Genomic DNA, 20,204 nt, shown 5'->3' with positions numbered 1-20,204 from the left:
GCACACCTGGCTAGTGGTACAACCAAGATCTGAATCAGAGCAGCGAGGCTCCAGAGCCGGCGTTCCTAAAGGCTACACCATCATTACCTTTAAAACAAATTTAGTGGCATGGGGAAACCTATTATTTTGTGCAACTAATACATGCTTGTGCAGAACTTTAACTTAGAATTATAAAATTAAGGTTATGCTAAAATGTCCATCTATGAGGGAGGCCAGGATGTTATCAGCTTTACTTTAATATCATGTCTCAACTCCCCCGCCTGAGAAAGGCTATACGCTGGTGTCCTGGTTTGCTTTTCTGTTGCTGGGATAAGTGCTAACACAGCCGACTTGGAGAGGAAAGGGTTTATTTGGTTTACAGGTTGCAGTTCATTGTTGAGGGAGGTAAGAACTCCCTCAATGGTTCAAGGCAGGAACCGTGAAGAATTACCACTTACTTACTGTCTTGCTTCCCACCTTGTTTTCAGCTACATTTCTTACACAGCCCGGGGCCCATCTTGCTTGGGGATGTTACCACCCACAGTGGGCTAGGCCTTCCCACATCTATTAAGAATCAAGAAAAGTGCCCCCACAGACATGGCCACAGGTCATTCTGATAAAGGCAATCCCCCAGTTGAAGTTCCCTCTTCCCAAGTGTGTCACGTTGACAACCAAGGTTAGCCATATGGTTTTGTTTTTTGTTTTTTTGTTTTTCTATAACTTTCAATAGCTTGTCAAATACAACCCTGCACCATGTCAGGATGGTTTAGTCAGGGAGTAACTATATATAAGATATGTTCCATAGATTACATTGGCCAGTGACAACAGGCCTGTCTTGGTCTGGGTAAATACACAAGCACTCTGTGATGTTCACTCTGGGCCAAGTCCACTAATATAGCACTTCTAGGAACACATCCCATCACTGAGCAACAGCAGCTGCTTACTCTCCACATTTGCCAGGGAGTATGCTGGGCATGTGAGTCATACCATCTCATTTAAGCCTTACACCCGCCCTATGACGTCATTACTAATAGTACCCCATTTAGAGGTGAGGACAAGGTTCACCAAGGTAATGTCCCCGTGCGAGGTCATAAAACAGAACAGGAGGAAGATCGCAAGACAGCCAGATTCTAGTATTGTGTATATTTTTCTGCTCCACGCGCCATCTCTTAAGAGAATTTCAAGATTTTCTAAGAAAAAAAAATTACAGTAGAATAAAATGAGGTTTGGGAACAACCAAGTCTGAGGGTTGAGCCACCACCTTTTAGGAGGTGTCAGAGACCATAGTGTGTGACCTGCAGTCAGAGGCCATCTACCTGCTTCAGATCGATGTCTACTGATGGCCTGTGGCAAATGCCTTTTCCCGTTCTCTCTCTCTATTGCCTTGCTTATAAGGAAGGATGGAGGGTGAGGATGCTGTGTCACAGTAGACCATGACCATACTCAGCATCTGAAGCAAAGATGCCTCTGGACAGCAGTGTCTCCCCACTGATGGCAGCTTCTCTCTTCCTTCCCAGGACACAGGCCTCCACATGGGCTTAGTGACCACAGGAGTCCAGATGACCAGAAGCGTCATATGCCTGGTCAGCTTTGCTATTATGCATCCCATTCGTAAGATGTTTAACATCTCATCAAAGATACTCTTTAAGTTGGACATGGTGGTACTTGTCATCCCAGCATTTCAGAGACTGAGCAGAAAAACTGATTTCCAGGGCATTCTGGGCTACATATTTCATCTATAATACATACATACATACATACATACACACATACAACCCTTGGGGCTAGAGAGAAGGCTCCGCAGCTAAAAGTACTCATTGCTCTTATAAAGAACTTTGGTTATATTCCTGCCCCCTACATGGTGACTCAGTAGTACAATCTGTAACTCCCAGGAACTCACAAAGTACATTCATACACATAAATCTTTAAAATACAAACTTTGTTGTTGTTGTCTTAAAAACTCTCATTTTTTTTAAAACATGTGTGTTTTCAGTCCATTTTGAAAAGGGAACAACTTAGAATCGCCTCACTGAATTAAGAGTGGGTTTGGGTAGAAGGTTAGGCATGAGAGTGAGGCTGGAGAAATCTTTCATTTAATCAAGCCTGCGGGTACCAACTCATCCTTTACCCCCAACTTCTGTTTCCATGCATAACTCAGGAAAAAAAAAATGCAACATTCCACCCCGAATCAACGACTGAATAGTCAGGCCCTCAGCCTCCCCATCTCTGAGAAACACACACTCACACAATTACAGGTCACAACTAAATTCTATTCTATCCAGGAACGGAAGAATGCGTTATTAGGAAATCCGTCAATATAATTCATCTCATTAACTGAATCCAAAGGAAAAACCAATAACCAAACCCAGATGTCTCTCTCCTGATGCTCAGCACGTTAAGTCCCAGCCCCCAGGACTTAAGAAGAGAGGGAAGCTTCCTTAAGAGATATGGAGATCCATTGGAAAGCACATGACCATTGCAGGAAAGAGCTATCATCCCCCGGGAGGGAGCCGCCAGCACAGCCAGCCGGAGGAAAAACAAGTCCACCAACTGGAAATGAAGAGGAAGCGAAATTTCATTAATTCAAAGATTATATAATTATATGTCTGGAAAGAATTCTTTCCCACAAAAATAATAATATTAAAAACGGATCTGAAAAAAAAACCATTAGAACAAATAGGATAATTTGATAAGGTTATTCAATATTAAGAAAACAAGTTAGTAATAGCCTTCTTACAGGAAGGTAGGCAGGCAGGCAAACCAACCTGAATATGAGAGAGTGATCAGCTAGCAAAATGATCATTCAAAATACATTCCTGGCCAGGCATAGTGATGCATGCCTTTAATCCCTTAGGAGGCAGAGGCGGGAGGATCTCTGTGAATTCGAGACCAGCCTGGTCTACAGAGTGAATTCCATGCCAGCCAGGGCTATACAGTGAGACCCTGTCTCCAAAACAACAAATTCTCTAACTCACTATTTATTAACTAGCTAGGTGTGTGTGTGTGTATGTGTGTGTGTGTGTGTGTGTGTGTTATATGTGTGTCCACACACACCCACACACAAAATATTCCCACTTGGGAAGCTGAGGCACAAAGATTCCTATGAATTCGAAGCCAGCCTGAGCTATACAATGAGTTCCAGGTTAGCTTAGGCTACTGAAAAAGACCCTGTCTCAAAAGAAATCATGAATATAAATATAGATAGCAGACAGACAGCAATCTGGAAGGGCCAAGGCAGGAGGTTGGTAGAGCGTAGCAACTCAGAGTGAGTCTGAGGAACATAGTACAGCCCATCTCAAAGTCAAATAGATGTGTGCTCTGCCACACTCCACAGTTTCCCCCATGTGACTCCAAGTGGGACTCAGTGCAGAGGCCATGTACTCTATGTGTGTCTTAGCACAGTGAATCCTTCACCTGAGGCTGCCCACCCCACAGTCAACTAGGAAAGCCAGCCGGTCCTTTCTTTCCAGCACAGAAAAAGACCATATTTTTCCAATGATGATGCTCAATAACAGAGCCGACCAACCAATCAACACACAGAACAATCCCACTATCACCTATCAGCCCTGGCCTGCCTGTTGTCCAGCACAAACGTTCAACCCTGCTCCTGCAGGGAGAAGGTAAAGCGCACAAGGCACAGGGCGGCCAGGTCTCCAGGAAGTTAAAACCACACCTACTGGGCACAGGCACAATGTGCTTGTTACGGCAGTATGTGTCTGATGCCGTTTCCACTTTGTACAACATCCCAAGGATGTCTGTCCTCTGTCTAGAATGCTCAAGTGTTCCCCAGATTTCCCTGGAGAGATGAGGCAGTCCTTTGTTTATGGAGAGAGAGAGAGAGAGAGAGAGAGAGAGAGGGGCTGATGAAAACTCAGCCTGAGGGGCCCCATAAGATGGCTCAGCTGGTAAAGGCATCTCCTACCAGTCCTGCTCACCTGGTCATCCCCAGGACCGTATGGTGGAAGAGGGAGAGGCCCTTGGTTCCCTCTTTAGCACCAAAATCATTTTCAAACTCACCCCTAACTCACATCCCTAACACAACAGAATATACGGCCCACGAGATTGCAGGCCCCTGCAGAGCAGCCCCTCCCTGCCCTTTAAATCCATCCATGTGACAATCACAGAACAAAGCCACAGGCAAGCTATAGTAAAGCTATCACCGTCACATTGAAAACGAAAACAGCTTTTCTGGCAGCAACGACCTCCCTATGAGAGCATGGCTCCCATCCCTTTCCAGAAGATTCCATGAGGAGGGCTGGTGAGATGGCTCAGCACCGACTGCTCTTCTGAAGGTCCTGAGTTCAAATCCCAGCAACCACACGGTGGTTCACAACCATCTGTAATCTGACACCCTCTTCTGGAATGTCTGAAGACAGCTACAGTGTACTTACATATAATAAATAAATAAATAAATAAATAGATAGATAGATAGATAGATAGATAGATAGATAGATAGATAGATAGATAGATATTAAAAAAAAAAAAGATTCAAAGAAGAAATACAAGAAGAAAGTGCCTGGTGCAGATCCCTATCCTACGTGAATTTGAAATGCTCAGGAGGCTATACGATCACCATGGCCTTTAGCCGTGCACAACGGTAGTCTTATGTGTTGGCTGCTCCACTGTACTATGTCAGCCTACAGGTGGAAAAGCAAGGCTGACAGAAGGATGCTCCTCCTTCCAGCAGCACTGGAAGCATCTGATTCAAGACGAGTGGGAACCATCCCGATAGACACACTTCCAATATTCAAAACAAACGTGTTCCACACATGAAAAAGAGAAAAAGCTATCGTTCCACGCAGCGTACCCATTGCCTTAGAGAAAGCCAGCATTTGGCCATGTACACAGATGAGCCTTACCCTCTTCAGGCCCCGGCACCTCAGCAAGGGAGGGTTTAGCTATCTGCATGTTAACTTGCCACAGCTCAGTGAGCCCAGTGCTTGGATCATGTGGTTGGAAAAGCCAATTTACCTCCAGAGAAACTGTTCCACTCCCATCTGGCAGGAAATTTCTATCAGATTCCCCAGGAGGCAGATCTACATGACGCACACGGCCTCCACCCTGAGTGGGCAGGTATGCGGACAAGTGCCACTACCTTAGGGCAGCGGCTACTAAGTGTCACCTTTGCCAGATGAGGCGCCTCAGAGGCGTTCTTCTTCTACCTCTGTCCTGCATGAGGTATATTCTCAGTGTGAAGATAGGCACGCCACCACTGAAGCCCTTTCCATCACTTACTAAGGACATTCACACTGTCCTTTACAAAAAACAAACAAACAAACAAAACGCATATTAAGACAGAACAGGGGGTTCTCTAGTAAGCTCTCTCTGCATCCCCCTGCCTCTTACCCACCTCCTCTTAGACTACAGGCACCATGAAGGTCAAATCCATTGCTGTTGTGATCCCAGAAAACCTGACAGAGCGCTTTGTGCATGGCAGGGATCTGAATTACTAATCAGTGATATCCTTGAAGGTGAGGCAGAGGCTAAGCACTTAGGCAGTTCCTTCCTGGCTCTGAGTGTTGGCAGAATGGGTTTATGGATGAATAACAGCCTAGGACCATGTACTATATCATTCTATATGTCAATCAAGTATGCAGGAGACAAGCTGACCACTTCTTAGCATACTCACATATCGACTTGAGGGATGGGGTTTCACCATTACCTCCTCTCATGGACAGGCAGGGTGTACAGGTTAGTTTTTGTCACAACATAGAGATACCTGGAAAGAGGGACCCTCAGTTGAAGAATTTCCTAAAGCAGCTGGCCTCTGGCCATTCCTGTGAGATTGTTTTGGATCAGTCACTGATGTGGAAGGGCCCAGCTCACTATGGGTGACACCATTCCCTAAACAGGTAGATTTGGGCTGTATAAGAAAGCTAGCTGAGCATGAGCCAGTGAGCAAGCCATAGTTTCTGCTATGGTTCCTGCTTGAGTCCCTTCTCTATCTCCCCTCAGCGATTGGACTATGATCTGAACATATGCTGAAATAAAGTCCTTTTCTCCCAGAGTTGTGTTTGGTCACGGTCTTTATCACAGCAACAGAGAGAGACTTAGGAAACCTCAGCAACTGGGTGAGAACCATCATCATTCCCTGACACCGCCCTGACAGCAGGCCGCCCAGTGAAAGGATAACTGCCTGGAACTAAGAGTCTGACTATAAGCTCTCCTAATGGGATTAAACACATACCTCTGCATCTCAAAATTATAGGACTCCACCCCTGGGACAGCCTCGGTAAGCTGCAGCCCATTCTGCAGAGAGGGAGGAAAGAGGGGGTCCAAGAAAGACAAGAGGCATGTATGTGGAGGGCTTCCATGCCTCAGAAGACACTGATCTCAGTCTAAGACCTAGAATTACCACTGACCTTGGAGCAGGTACTTAAGAATTCCTTTCCCTCTCCTGTAAAATGGAGGTGAATGACATATACTTCCCTGGTTTGGTAGGGGGTGTGGAGCCAATGAATACACAGAGTCTCTCCAGAGACTCTCCCACCTCAACAGATAAGGCTCTGTAGAAATTAGTCACTGAAAGACATGGGGAAAGAAGGGGCAAGTGTTTGTTTCTTAACAGCTGGAGAGATGAGTTACTACTGCCAGTTGTCTGTTAAGATGGGGGCCTCTGCATTGTCCGAGTTATTCTCAAACTCGTGGGCTCAACTGATCTCCCTGCCTGGGCCTTCTGAACACTGGGCTACCACGTTCCATGGACAGCTTCTAAAATACTGTTCTAAATCTTGCCTTTGGCCAGAACAAGGTTAGCTATATTTTTGTGTGGTGGGGAAAAAAAAAATACAAGAAAACTGATCTTGAGGTTCAGAAGCCTAGGTCTGGGCCTTAAGACCACAGCCCAGCTTTGCCTTCACCTTGACAGGTCTTGCATGGTTCCTCATCCATAAAACACACACTTGTCTCCTGCCCTGACCACATCTTTGAACTGAGTGGACCCTGAGTATCAGATGTGATCTGTCCAACAGCTGACTGGGGGTGGCTGGGGGTTGCATACAACATGAACCTCTGTTTAGAATCCCTGCCATGCAATCTGATCCTTTAATAGGCCCTGACAAGGCCTGCATGAAGCACCTACTTAACTGAACTTAAATCAGCACTTGGCCAAACACGTTTGGTGAAAGACTCCTTTTTTTTTTTTTTTCCCTTCCTGACATTCCTATTACTGTAAAGAGGAAACTATTTTCTAAGGAGCTGCTTGGAAATGCTGGGAAGGGGAAGGTAAGAAGAGGTGAGGTGTCTCACTGAAGGTCATGAAAGAGGGACTTGCAAACTCTTAGCTGTCACTTTCCAGTTTGTGAACGTCATCGCTGAACCCTAGAGACTTGAGGAAAGGTGAACAGGTTCCATGTCGCCCTTTAAGTAGTAAACAAAGAGCTAATAAAAAACCAATGAATAAAGACAGCTCAGGGCTAATGTCGAGATGGCAGCTGAGACGTGAGCCAGGGAAAAGATAGTGGCCAACAGCTAGCAGGATGAGGAATGGTTACAGGGCTCTGGGGCCCACTCTGGGAACAATCTCAATGTGGGACCAAGCTCTTTTCCTAGAACCACCTACATATTACTGCTCCCCAGCCAAGTCAGCTCACCAAAGCTGTCCCTAAGGGAAGGGTATCAGATGTAATCTGTCCAACAGCTGACACAGGGGAGTGCCCTGGGCTACACAGCAGGGCTCACGGCAGCACACAAGGCTCTTCCTTCCAGGAGAGGAATGCCTAGCAGAGCCAGTGCACAGGAGTGGCTCACCCTCAGTGGGTCCTCCAGATTCAGTGTAATGCAGAGCTCAACAGTTTGTGTATTTGCTTGGTTTTTGAGACAAGGTCTTCCTATGCAGCAGAGACTGGCCTAGAACTCAAAAACCTCTTTCTTCAGACTGCAAGAGCCTGGGGGCTCGAGTGGCAGCTCAGGGGTTAATAGCACTGTCTGCTCTTGCAAAGGGCCCTGACACCTACATGTCAGCTCACAATATGTGATGCCCATACCTACATGCAGGAAAACATTCACACATATAAAGAGAATTTTTTTTTTGGTTTTTCAAGACAGGGTTTCTCTGTATAGCCCTGGCTGTCCTGGAACTCACTTTGTAGACCAGGTTGGCCTCGAACTCAGAAACCCGCCTGTCTCTGCCTCCCAAGTGCTGGGATTAAAGGCGTGCGCCACCACTGCCCGGTGAGAATATATTTTTAATTAACCTGAAATAATTGAGATTGATCCTAGGGTCTCACACACACTATATGAGTGCTCTACCTCTGAGCTCTCTTTGTAACCCCAGGTCTCCTTTAATATTTTATTTTAAGTCAAGATCTCGGGCTAAGTTGCCTAGACTGGCCTTAAACTCCCAATGTAGCCTAGGGAGGCCTTGGACATTCAATTGTGTGCCTCAGCCTCATACATGCTGGGATTATAGGTCAGCACCATCAGGACTGGCCCCTGACTTTTGTCATTACTCCCTAAAGACTACAGTAGACTACCAACTCCTTAAAGACTACAGTAGACTACCAACTCTATAATATTTCTGTTTCATTGCCTCATACAGGTAAGCAAGGGATGATTAAGAGATGTAGGTTATCTGCCTTCTTCACAGACAGCCTGCCTGAATGTAAGAGACCCAAAGATCACTGACTACTGATATTCATGATCATCCAACGGGCACCAAGCAGCAACTATCGCGTAACGGTTAAGCCGGAGAGTACTTGATTTTGAAGAAATTACATATGTATACAACCTCTGAGTAGAAACTGGGCAAGGAAAGAAATGCCCTTCCTTGGGCATTTTCCTTTAGTGCTAAGGCTTGCTGGGTAATGGAGTGTGGACTGATGAGTGAGTGAGTGAATGAATGAACGAATGAATGAACTTGAACTTTCCAGTTCCTCAGCATGACTGAAGTTCTCACTACAAACCCATTTCACGGGAAGAACTGATAGAAAGGACAAGAATTTTCCTCCTCGGAATTCTCTTTGTACCTGAGGGAATGTCAGAAACTCTCACAATGAAATAATATCTGGTCATAGTCACTGTGTGCAGCAGGAAACTTCACTCGCTGGGGTTTTATTGCATAGAAAACTTATGATCTTGGGCCCCTAGCAGATCAGTTGCCATCAAGAAGAGAAAGGAACTGGAGAGGATGGCCATAAATACTGTGGGAATAGGTGTTTTTGTAATAAACACACTTGGTTCAAAGACGGACGAGATGTCCATAGATCTCAGGAGCCAAGCTGCACTATGCGGAGAACCGTGTAGCCAGCTGGGAAGGCCCTGTCCTCACAAAGTGGGCTGGTCCCAGGCCAGACTGTGGTCCTGCATCATGCTGGTTAATTTGATGTCAATTTGATACAAGCTAGAGTCATCTGAGAGTCAACTGAGGAAATTTATCGAGAAGACTGGGCTGTAGGCAAGCTAGGAGGGCATTTTTCTTAGCGACTGGAGTGAAAGGGGCCCAGCCCAGTGTGGATGGGGCCACCCACAGGCTGGTGGTTCTGGATTCTATAAGAAAACAGGCTGAGCAACCCAGTAAGCAGCATCCCCAACACACACACACACACACACACACACACACACACACACACACACACACACAGCCTCTGCATCAGCTCCTGGCTCCAGGTTCCTGCCTTGATCTTTTGATGATACAGCGCTGTGGAAGTGTAAGCTAAATAAGCCCTTTCCTTCCTCTTTGGTCATGGTGTTTCATCACAGCAATAGCAACCTCCAGACCGAGGATGTGTGCAATTGTGTTCTCCACTGACCTACAAAAAAACCAGGGCCTTTCCACTGACCCATGTTCACCAAGTATGCAACTGCCCCTCATCCCAACTCAACTCTCAGTTCTCCGAGAATGCCGATTTTATCTATCTTTTGCTTCTAGTACACTCAGTGATATACAATAAATGCCCATGGGATGACTCAACAATTCAAACTGATGGGCTAGTTCCCCCCCCCCAGGGACTTCAGATAATAAGCGCTAGCTGTGAAACAAGAGTGATCAGGCTTCTGGCACCAGCTCATCCCACAGGAGGTAGCTTTGATGCCGTGGAAAGGGCCACAGCCAGTCAGACCTCGGGGATCTGCTCCTGTAGCTTGAATCTGGAAAATTATTTCCTCAATATTAGGCTGTGTGCTTAATTGGTAATAAGGCACGAGAGCAGTAAATTTAGGATTTCTTCCAGCTCTGTGTGCTTTTTTAAAGATTCATTTTTTAAATGGGGGGGGGAGGTAATCTACATGTGAGTGCAGGTGTCTGTGAAGGCTAAAGAGGGTGTCAGACCCCTCTAGAGTTAGGGTGACAGGTAGATATGAGTCAGCACAGGTGCTAGGAGCTAGACTGGGGTCTTCTGCAAGAGCAGTATGTGTTTCTAACCATTAAGCCTGCCAGCCAGGCCCCCCAAATTTTTATCTTTGAAATATGTAAGAAAGGGCAACTTAGGAAGGCATCTGAAATTGGACTCCACCTGCGCATCTTTTACTTATATATTCAGCTATGTACTTGTTTGTGTGGTACTGAGGGTGGAAGCTAGGCCTTCACATACACAGGCAAGGCTGTACAACTGACCTACATATTCAGTCCCGTCTGGAATTTCTTAATCTTCGAATGAACTCTAAAATGAAACATTTTAGGGCAGAGTGACAAGTTAGGTTTACCAAGGACAAGCAAAACACTTCCTCCGTACTCCATCCCTACAGACTCATTCCTTCTAATGAAATACATTCACTTTCCCACAACAAAGATGCTCAGCTGAGGAAATCCATCCACAGGAGTAGCTGGGTGAGCTCAAGTGACGCCTCTGATCTCAAAAGTACCCAGAGCAGAGGTGCCGGAGGTATACAAACGCCCAGGGCCGAACGCTGGATGAGAACACAGCCCCCTCCTTTCAGCTCCTCAGAGCTTTCTCCCCTCAGAGATGAGCCACAGGGCAACAGCTGCAAGTGGCTGAAGCAACTGCAAACAGGGCATGCTCACTCCAAGTCCCGTCCCACAGGAGAGCTCACCTCTAAGCCAGTATGGCTCAGTTACTGCATAACAAGAGCAACGAGCTGAGTCTCCAAGAGGAGACCAAATTATCACACTTTTCCTTTATGCTCCTGGGGTGGGGCTTTTGAATAAGGTCTCATCTGTCACCCATGCCTACAAAATAGGGAGAAGAGCACTGCTCATTCCTTCTAGAGTCTCTGTGAGGACCAAAGCAGAGAGGTAGGTCAACAGATGCACCGAGAGGGTTGACCGGCCACATACACTCAGCCTGTTGTCGGTGCTGCAGCTGGGTGGATGAAGAAATCCACCTGAAGTCACGAAATCTAACCCCAGGCTCTTCAAAATCCTTCAGAGAGCCAAAAGAGAGGCAGCTGCTTCCACCCTGGACCCCTGGGACAGCAGCCTGGATATGCTTCAGGAGAGAAAGCAAAGCTGTCTCTGCACCTGGGAAGGGCCAGGACTGCCCAGGTATGCTGCTGGAGCCCTGGGTCTCTGGAGAGATGGCTCCCTGGGAGTACAGAAGTTTATGGGTATCACCAGGAGATGAAACTAAGCAACAGTCCCAAGATGAACTCCCCCCAGAGGAAGAAGGAGAAAAAATTATAACCCCAGAGAGGTATGCTGTCCACCCAGCAGACAGCAAAAATTGAGGAACAGATCTGAGATGAACAGGAGACGGGCGAACAGGAAAGCTGATACCCCGTTGACAAGTCAAACTGTGCTCATCAGAGAGCGATCTGACCGTGTTTATCAGATTCTCAAGTGTGTATTAGGATGATCCAGCGACTCTTCTCCTTGGCAACCACCACAGAGAACCATTAGCTTGCGTGCCCAAAGGAATATATCGCAGCACACATCCCAGCAAACCCAGAACCAGTCTAACCATTATAAGCTGGCTCAGCAATCAGTGAGATAGACACTCCTCATGCTTGGTATGGAGTGAAAACAAAGGAGACTGACACAGGCTGCCTCACTGGATACATCATTAAATGTTTTAAAGGGTTGCAAAATAAGCATCCAGCACAACATGCATTTAAAAAAAAAAAAAAAGAAAGAAAGAAATGGCAGACTGGGAGGATGGACCCGTGGGCGGGTAAAAGAGTTTGCTGCCCAAATGTGTAGACCTGAGATTGGATCCCCAGAACCCACACATACACCAAGCAGACATGACAGCCCACCTATATAACCTCTACACATGGGAGGCTGAAACAGGATTCCCTGGAGCAAACTGGCTATTGAGACTGGGTGAGTCTGCAAGCTCTGGGTTCAAATGAGAGACCTTGCCTCAATAGATAAGGTAACGTCAATCTCTGGCTTCCGCATACATGTGTGAGACACACACACACACCACCACCACCAACAACAACAACAACAAAGAAAAAGAAATGAAAGGATGGCCTTCCTTCTATATATCTAGATACCCAGAAAAAGTTCTAGAAGGAAATGTAGATATTATATAAAGGATAAACAGAGGCTGAGGTGAGCATAGGAAAGAGCAGGAATGGGTTCAGGACTGAGAATTAACGTTATTTTTTAATTTCTAAAATTAAAAAAGTATTCTTAAGAAAGAGGGAGGGAGGGAGGGAGGGAGGGAGGGAGAAATGCCTCAGAAGACCTTAGTGTCCCTCCCTCTCACTCCTGAGAGACTGATCACTCATAAACACGATGTTCTAGGCAGGCGCGGCTGTGTACGGGGATGAACACCCACAGTTTTACACCAAGACACATTTTACACCACATTGTTCCTATTGATCCCAGCTCTTCTAGGGCTGAAAAAAAAAATTCCTTCATATTTAACAATGGTTTCTCTCCTCTGGTGGATCAAACTGGAGATGGGAAAGGAGATGTGTGTTTGGCGGGCAGAGGGTTAAGCCCAGAGCCTGATGCATGCTGGGAAAACGCTCTACTACCAAGCTCCTCACCTAGCCCCTTGCAACCTCCAGATTCTTCTGGGTCTCTCTCTACCAACACAAACAGGCAAGGAGGAGGCAACACTGTAGGGAATCACTGTGGACACTTCTTTCCTTAACTGTTACCTTTCCTTGTGCTCTTCCATTCCTCTGTAAATGCACCGATTCATTACTGTGAAAAGCTCTACAGACTTGGCGTGCCAGGCCCAGATCTTCTTTCCTAAAAAAACAAAGGGACCAGGGGAATGGGTTAGAATAAAGCACAATGACACACATGAAGGAAAATGTCACAGTGAAGCCTGTTCCTCTATACCAACTTAAATCAGGACCTAAATAAGTCAAATGAGCATTATTTACACACACCAAGAGGGCCACATTAGACTATACCAAATGCTACCCTGGATCCCTTCAAATCCATCCTTTCTTCCACAATCTCAAATTAAACATCTCTAAATCAAAAAAAAAAAAAAGTCCAAACTCTAAAATGCTCCAAGATCTAAAACTTTCAGAACACCAACAAGATCCCAAGTAAAATATTCTAGACCAGGAAACATTGTATTAGTCATGAAATTAATGTTTAAAATATTACATAAAGGTAACTTTGGGCTATGTACATAAGGTATATATGAAAGATAAATCCTGTGTTTAGAGTTGTGCCCCCTCTCCAAGATATCTCATTACAGATATGCAGATATTCCACAATCTGAAAAAAAATTAAAACATCCTGGTTTCCAAAAGGGATAATAATGTATCTGAGTTCTCAGGCACTACTTTCCCGGGCATCCTTGCGAATCTTCTGAGACTATTGAGTAAGTCGCCTGGTACAGGACAAGGAACATAGATAATATCTGAAGTTGTCACAAAATGACTCCTTGTAATGGTACTGTCCCCCTCAAAGCTCATGATGTCTACGTCGAAGATCGGAGTTGAAGTACTCAGGAGTTACAGAGGCTAATGGGAGACAGAGGAAGAAACAAGGAGGAACCAGAGAGCCTTCCTCCTCTTCACTCTGGGAGCATCTGCCCGGGAGGGAACACCAGCCATACTCCTAGGCTCCTTCATTCCTCACCAAGAAGATTGTGGTTAACATCACAAGAAAGATTCTCTCCATAGACATGCCTCTAGACAGAAACCAACTACTTTAGGGATAATGTGTTCACTTCCAACCCAGTGCCTCCTAGACAGGGATCAAGGGTAATGCTGGTCACCCACGATTGGCTAATCTGCTGCCACATGTACACCCAGCACTGCTGCTACAACCACCTTGACCACTGAGCCTCAAAGGCCTGTAGTTCTCTGACTTATCATCCCCCATCTGGTCCACGTGGCTCTGACCTTCTCCCAGGTTAAACACCATCTGACTGACTCTGATCCAGGTAAGACGGACCAGATTCCTAGGATGCCTGCCCCCAGCCAGCCAGACCCAGTGTTCGAGAGATTCCCCAGCCCCTGCCTCCCACGCTGGTCTTTCATTTAACTTGTAAAGATCAGGCCACGAGATATTTTTAGCATCTGGATCCCTGTCTAGGGCCACTGATCTGGCTTCCATCAGAGCTAACTTCATCAGCTGCCGCCTGTTCATTCTGGGGGGTGGGGCAGGAATAAGGAGAGCTTAATGACCGACCGACTGACCAGCCGTTGATCCTGCAAAAGGAGAGGGGGAAGAAGCGGGGCCTGAGTACAGAGTTCCGGGGGTGCCTTGGCAATGCAGTTGCAAAGCAGGAGGGAAATAGCAACCGCTCACATCTGGCTCACTCTGTGGCTAGGATTGTCCCATCCCACCTCCAGTCTGGAAGCCAAGATGGCTCAATATCAAACTCTTCTGCACGAAGCACAGGACCCTCTCACTCATCCTCAATGAGAATCCAGCAAACCCCCTGCCCCCCCACTAAACTGGGAGGAGTGGCTAGCTTGACCCAGGATAACAAAGTATTCTGTTGCCTTTTAGGTTTTTGTTTTGAGACACACACACACACACACACACACACACACACACACACACACATAAACTAAGCTGACTTCCAACTTACTACGTAGCTTGCAGAACCAAGAACTTCTAAACCTCGGGTCTTCAATTCCCAAGTGTTCATATTGCAAGTACACCCCATGGAGCCATTTGGAAACTATCGGCTTGTACCTGAGGGCAGTGCAAGAATTTCTACCTCGGCGCTGAGGGGTGTCACGGACCAGGTTCCAAACACGGAATTCTCACACCAGACCTAGAAAGAAGGCACTACTACTGACTCACACTAGGAATCAGGAAACTGGGGGTGGGGAGAGGGGGTGCCTGGCAATGGCAGAGGGTGTACTTAGCGTCCCTGAGATGACACCCGTCCCTCACACTCCCCCAAAATTTAAACAACAAAAAAAAGTTCATAGAAATGGTCACCCAGACCACAGATACTAAATTACAAATAATGAGCAGGTGCACCACCTTAGGAGTCTGCAATTCTTGCCACTGTATTACAGACTATATATTACATATCTAGTGTATATCTTGATCATGAGTGAATGAATGATCAAACAAATGGACACTGAGCTCAGAATTGCCAATTCCTGTAAAAGGAACTTATCCCACACCTCACTCACGCCTCGGTTGGTGATAAGCACGACCACCACCATTGCCTAAGGCGGTAACCTTGGTTCTCACAGGCACCTGCCCACCGCCCCGGGGGAGCCAGGATCGCCAGCGTTACAGAGACATACACAGAGCTCCAGGAGGCTGAGACCCGCTCTCAGGTGACGGCAACTCTTACGCCAAGCAGCGGACTTCACAGCCTGGGCTTTTCCTCACCACTCGCCGTGGTTAGTGAGAGCCAGACAAAGATGAGGTCTGTCTGTGCCGTTCTAACTCTTCAGATGGAAAGTTCTGTGTCAATCCCAGGGTCATCAGCAGTCGGCCATCGGCCATCGCAGCTACTGCTCTGGAAGAGGAATTTAGTGTGACCACGCCCTCATTCCTCTCCTCAGCTGCCTGCAGTCGGAATTTACTGGCATTTCCTGATCACTGGCCTCCTGTACCTATGGCACCAATGTGTACACTGGCCACGAGGTCCTGTTGTTTTGTCCCTTAAAAATGTCTACTCCCAGAAGGCACAGACGCTGGTGAGAACATAATCAACCAGAGCTCAGACTGCTGCTCTTGGACCATCTTGGGAGACTGTGGTAACATCAAGTCACTATACTCACTCAGTACAGGATGTGTTCTGGAATGTTCTCAGGAGCACTTTTCCAAACAGTATTTTCCCATTGTTACACAAACTAAGTAACAAAATGTGTCTTAGTTAAGGTTTTACTGCTATGGACAGACACCGTGACCAAGGCAAATCTTATAAAGGACAATCTTTAATTGGGGCTAGCTTACAGGTTCAGAGGTTCAGTCCATTATCAACAGGGTGTGAGCATGGCAGCATCCAGGCAGGCATGGTGTTGGAGGAGCTGAGGGTTCTACAGCTTCATCTGAAGGCTGCTAATGTAAGACTGACTTCCAGGCAGCTAGGACCAGGGTATTATAACCTACACTCATTGTGACACACCTACTCCAACAAGGACACACATCCTAATAGTGCCACTCCCTGGCCCAAGCATATTCAAACCACCACAAAGTGTGTCCTCCAACAGGACTGCACTCCTTCCAGAAGCACTAGAAATCTATCTTTCTCTTGCATTTTCAGCTTCCAGAGGTTGACCTGGATAGACCGACCCCTCAGCTCATCTCTTTCTTCATCTTCAGAGACAACAATGTGGCATCTTCAGACCTTTCGTTCCTCCCTCAGCTCAAAGTGTCACTTCTGTCTTGGACACTGCCTCCCCACAACTTCCTTCTGTCACTGGGATGACGCTGGTCCCTCTAGAATAATTAATTCAGGACAATTTTCCCCATGGGATGATCCTTAACCTAACATCTACAAAGTCCCTCTTGCCACCGGAGGTCACCTACTGTCAAGTATTACAAGTCCTTCTAAATCAAGGGCATCTCTGGGGACAGTGGTTCTCAACCTTCCTAATGCTGCAACCCATTCATACAGTTCCTCGTGCTGTGAAACTGTAAACATAAAATTATTTTCATCACTACTTCATAATGGTAATTTGGCTATTGTTATGTATCGCAATGTAAATATCTGATATGGTGCAGATGGTCCTAGGCAACGTCTGAGAGAGGGCCATTCGACCCCCCAAATGGGCCATGACTCCCAGGTTAAGAACGGCTGTTTTAGAGGGTCCTGTGTAAGGCACCACAAGCTTCAACCGGGACACTGTACAAAGGCTCGTCATCAAGAGGAAAACGATGACAGGCAACAACTCAAGCTGAGGTCACCTGGACAGTCGGTTCTCAGACAGGAGGGGGCAGTTCCAACTGTCCCAACCTCTTAGGTATCAGGTCAGTGGGTGGAGGAATAGACAAAGCCTGGAAGAGGACACAGGATGGGGTTGGGGACTTCTGGCAAATTTAAGTATCTTTCTCTTTTTTGTGTATTTTGCTTCTGGTTTTTGGGGTTTTGTTTTTGTTTTTGTTTTTGTTTTTTGTTTTTTTGTTTTTGATTTTTGGGATGGAGACTCACCCTGTAGCCTAGACTAGACTAGAACTCATGGCATAGCATAACCCAGACTGAGTGTGGACTCACAGTAATCCTCCTGCCCCACCCTCCCAAGTTCTCAGTTATAGTGACCCACACCTGGCACCTAGCACTTGAGAGGCTGAAGCAGGAGGATCGTGAGCTCTGGAACACTCTGGCCTCTGTATGGCAAGACCTTGTTTCCAAAAGAGGAAGAAAGGAACGTGGAAGAAAGAAAAAAAAAAAAAACCCATGCAATCAGTTTCTAGAGCCCAGCAGGTTTCACAAATATACAAGTGACAAATCAAGACTCTTCATCAAGCCGGGCAGTGGTGGCGTAGGCCTTTAATCCCAGCACTTGGGAGGCAGAGGCAGGTGGATTTCTGAGTTTGAGGCCAGCCTGGGCTACAGAGTGAGGTCCAGGACAGCCAGGATATACATTGTATCTAATGACCTATGCAACTTTGCTGAATAAACATAGCTAGAAGTCAGACCAATACAAAAAAAAAAAAAAAAAAAAAAGACTCTTCAAACATGATCTCATTAGTGGATCTCAGAAATGGACCAACTCCCTCAAAGAGACTCAAAGCTCCTGCGTCTTCTGCTATGCACTTTATAAAAACTTATCAGTGTCGAACAGCCCAGGTTTGTCCTCCAGGTTCCCATTGCAGAGAAGGGAGAGAACATTTCTCCCTGTGGTCTACCCACCTCAGGCCTAGAGCCAAAGCCAGAGATAACGGCTTATTGGACAGTTTGGCCTAGGACCACAAGGTCCCAAGCCATCTGCCCCAGATGACCTCACCTCCTCAACAGCCAAGAAGGATGACCCAGAGCCATGGCTAAAAAGCAAGGTCACATCCCTCAAGGACAGCTTCGGACACTAAACTGAAGCAGAGATAACAAGCCAGACCCGGAGCTGCCCATCACAGAGGTGCACACAGGCCAGCAATGCTGATGACAGGCTTAAACCTGGGTGTTCCCGTCCATCAAGACCTGCTTCTCAGCTAGTGTCCAAACACAACTCGGCATCACAGGGACCCAGCAGGGCATCTGTGGCAGCATGGTACTCTATCCAAGTATCCACTGGCCATCTTTGGATTTCCCAGGATGGTCTGTCTGGAGCATCTTCACGGATACACACAAAAATGCTTATGCGCCAGGGGCACACAGACTCCCTAGGATGAGAGGAGGAAATGACTAGCAACCCCAACCATCAGCAGGGCATGGAGTGAATGAGGACAGTCCAGGATGGAGGACAGAGCGACAGTGAAAGCAAGCAAACAGACTCAGGTGCATCTCCATGGGATGTGATGAGTGATGTAACACAGGAAGACCTGCTGCTTAGGAGGAGTGAACAGTGCCTGGAAGAGAGCACAGGATGGCTTTGGGGACTTCTGGCAAACTTAGGTTTCTTTCTCTTTTTTCGTGTATTTTGCTTTTGGTTTTCCAAGATAGAGTTTCACTCTATAGTCTAGACTAGACTAGAACTCATGACATGGGGTAACCCAGACTCTGTCTGGACTCAGAGCAATCCTCCTGTCCCCAAAGCCTGTTTTGTGCACTGGAGACAACACATGCCAGCTTCAAGGCAGAGGCACAACCCACGTGTCTCCTTTCAGCCATGCTCAGTCAGGCCAGGTCAGTGCCCTGAAACTAGTCATGGTGGGAATTTAATCCAAAGAAACCAGAATATACTAACTCATGGCTAGCTTTTTTCCACCTGTCCCCCAAACCTGGCTATCTACCAATCTCAAGCATGCACTGTGTATATGCAAATATGTCTAACACTTGGAAGAAACAAATTCTTGGGACTGGGGATACAGAGCGCTGCCATACTGTGAGTACAGTGCTCAGAACTGGGATGGGGAAAGGAGGCAGACAATGCCAAAGCCAGCTTCATTGTTTTTAAAAAGGTTTACATGTGTGTGTGGTGTGCATGCATGTTTTTGTGTGTTTGCATATATGCATACATATGTGTGCACATGTGTGTGGTGCCCACAGGTAGTATGATGCTGGGTGTCTTCCTTGATTATTTCCACATTAGATATCAAGACGAGATCTCAGCCAGATGGTGGTGGCAGTGCATGCCTTTAATCCCAACATCCAGGAGACAGCATCAGGTTTATCTCTGAGTTCTAGGACAGCCTGGTCTAGAGAGTGAGTTTCAAGACAACCAGGGTTGCACAGAGAGACCCTGCCTCAAAACAAACAAACAAAAAACAAATAAACAAACAAAGTATCTCACTTGGACCCAGAGCTTGCTGAATTAGCTCTTCTAACCAGTTGTTCCAGGAATCCACCACCCCCCCTCTCTCATCTTGGGTCTGTTGTCCCAACACACCCATCAGCATCTACATGGGATTCAAACTCTACTCCTCACAGTTGTGGGGAAAACACTTTGCTCCAGTCATCTCCCTGGTACCCAGTGCTGTTTTGAATATCTGCCTCTGAGATGGGATACAGGACATGGAGCTGATGAAAGTGATGGCAGGCCTCGGGATCACTAATGATTTTAGGATCTTTTCAATTATTTTTCCATGTTTTTGGTTTTTTTGTTTTGTTTTGTTTGTTTTGTTTTGTTTTGTTTTTAAAAAAACATTGACTAGCTTGGTACGGTGATAGAGGCAGGAGGATTACAACTTCAAAGCCAACCTGACCTACATAGTGAGACTTGGCATTAAAAAAAAAATGAATAAAAATAAAACACCAAAGACTTTTGTTATAGCTCTTGCCTGGTAGGTACAAGGGCCCGAGTTCCATCCGCAGCCCCAGAAGAAAAAAGCACTG

The 20,204-nt window shown here is 46.5% G+C and overlaps 1 protein-coding gene across 2 annotated transcripts in view; it reads right to left on the bottom strand.

The window, feature by feature from the left end:
- The window catches only part of Arhgef3 (Rho guanine nucleotide exchange factor 3), a 291,654-nt gene that overhangs the window by 243,396 nt on the left and 28,054 nt on the right, over positions 1 to 20,204 (bottom strand). For both annotated transcript variants that reach the window (XM_021203021.2, XM_029541454.1), the window contains one exon: positions 12,988 to 13,081. In XM_021203021.2, the coding sequence (XP_021058680.2) occupies positions 12,988 to 13,031 (44 nt within the window). In that variant the 5' untranslated portion in view covers positions 13,032 to 13,081. The remainder of the gene's footprint in view (positions 1 to 12,987; positions 13,082 to 20,204) is intronic.

The sequence above is a fragment of the Mus pahari genome, chromosome 8 (assembly GCF_900095145.1).
Source record: "Mus pahari chromosome 8, PAHARI_EIJ_v1.1, whole genome shotgun sequence".
NCBI lineage: Eukaryota > Metazoa > Chordata > Mammalia > Rodentia > Muridae > Mus > Mus pahari.
Note: the sequence above shows the minus strand (reverse complement) of the source record. Positions and strands in the feature narration are given on the sequence as shown.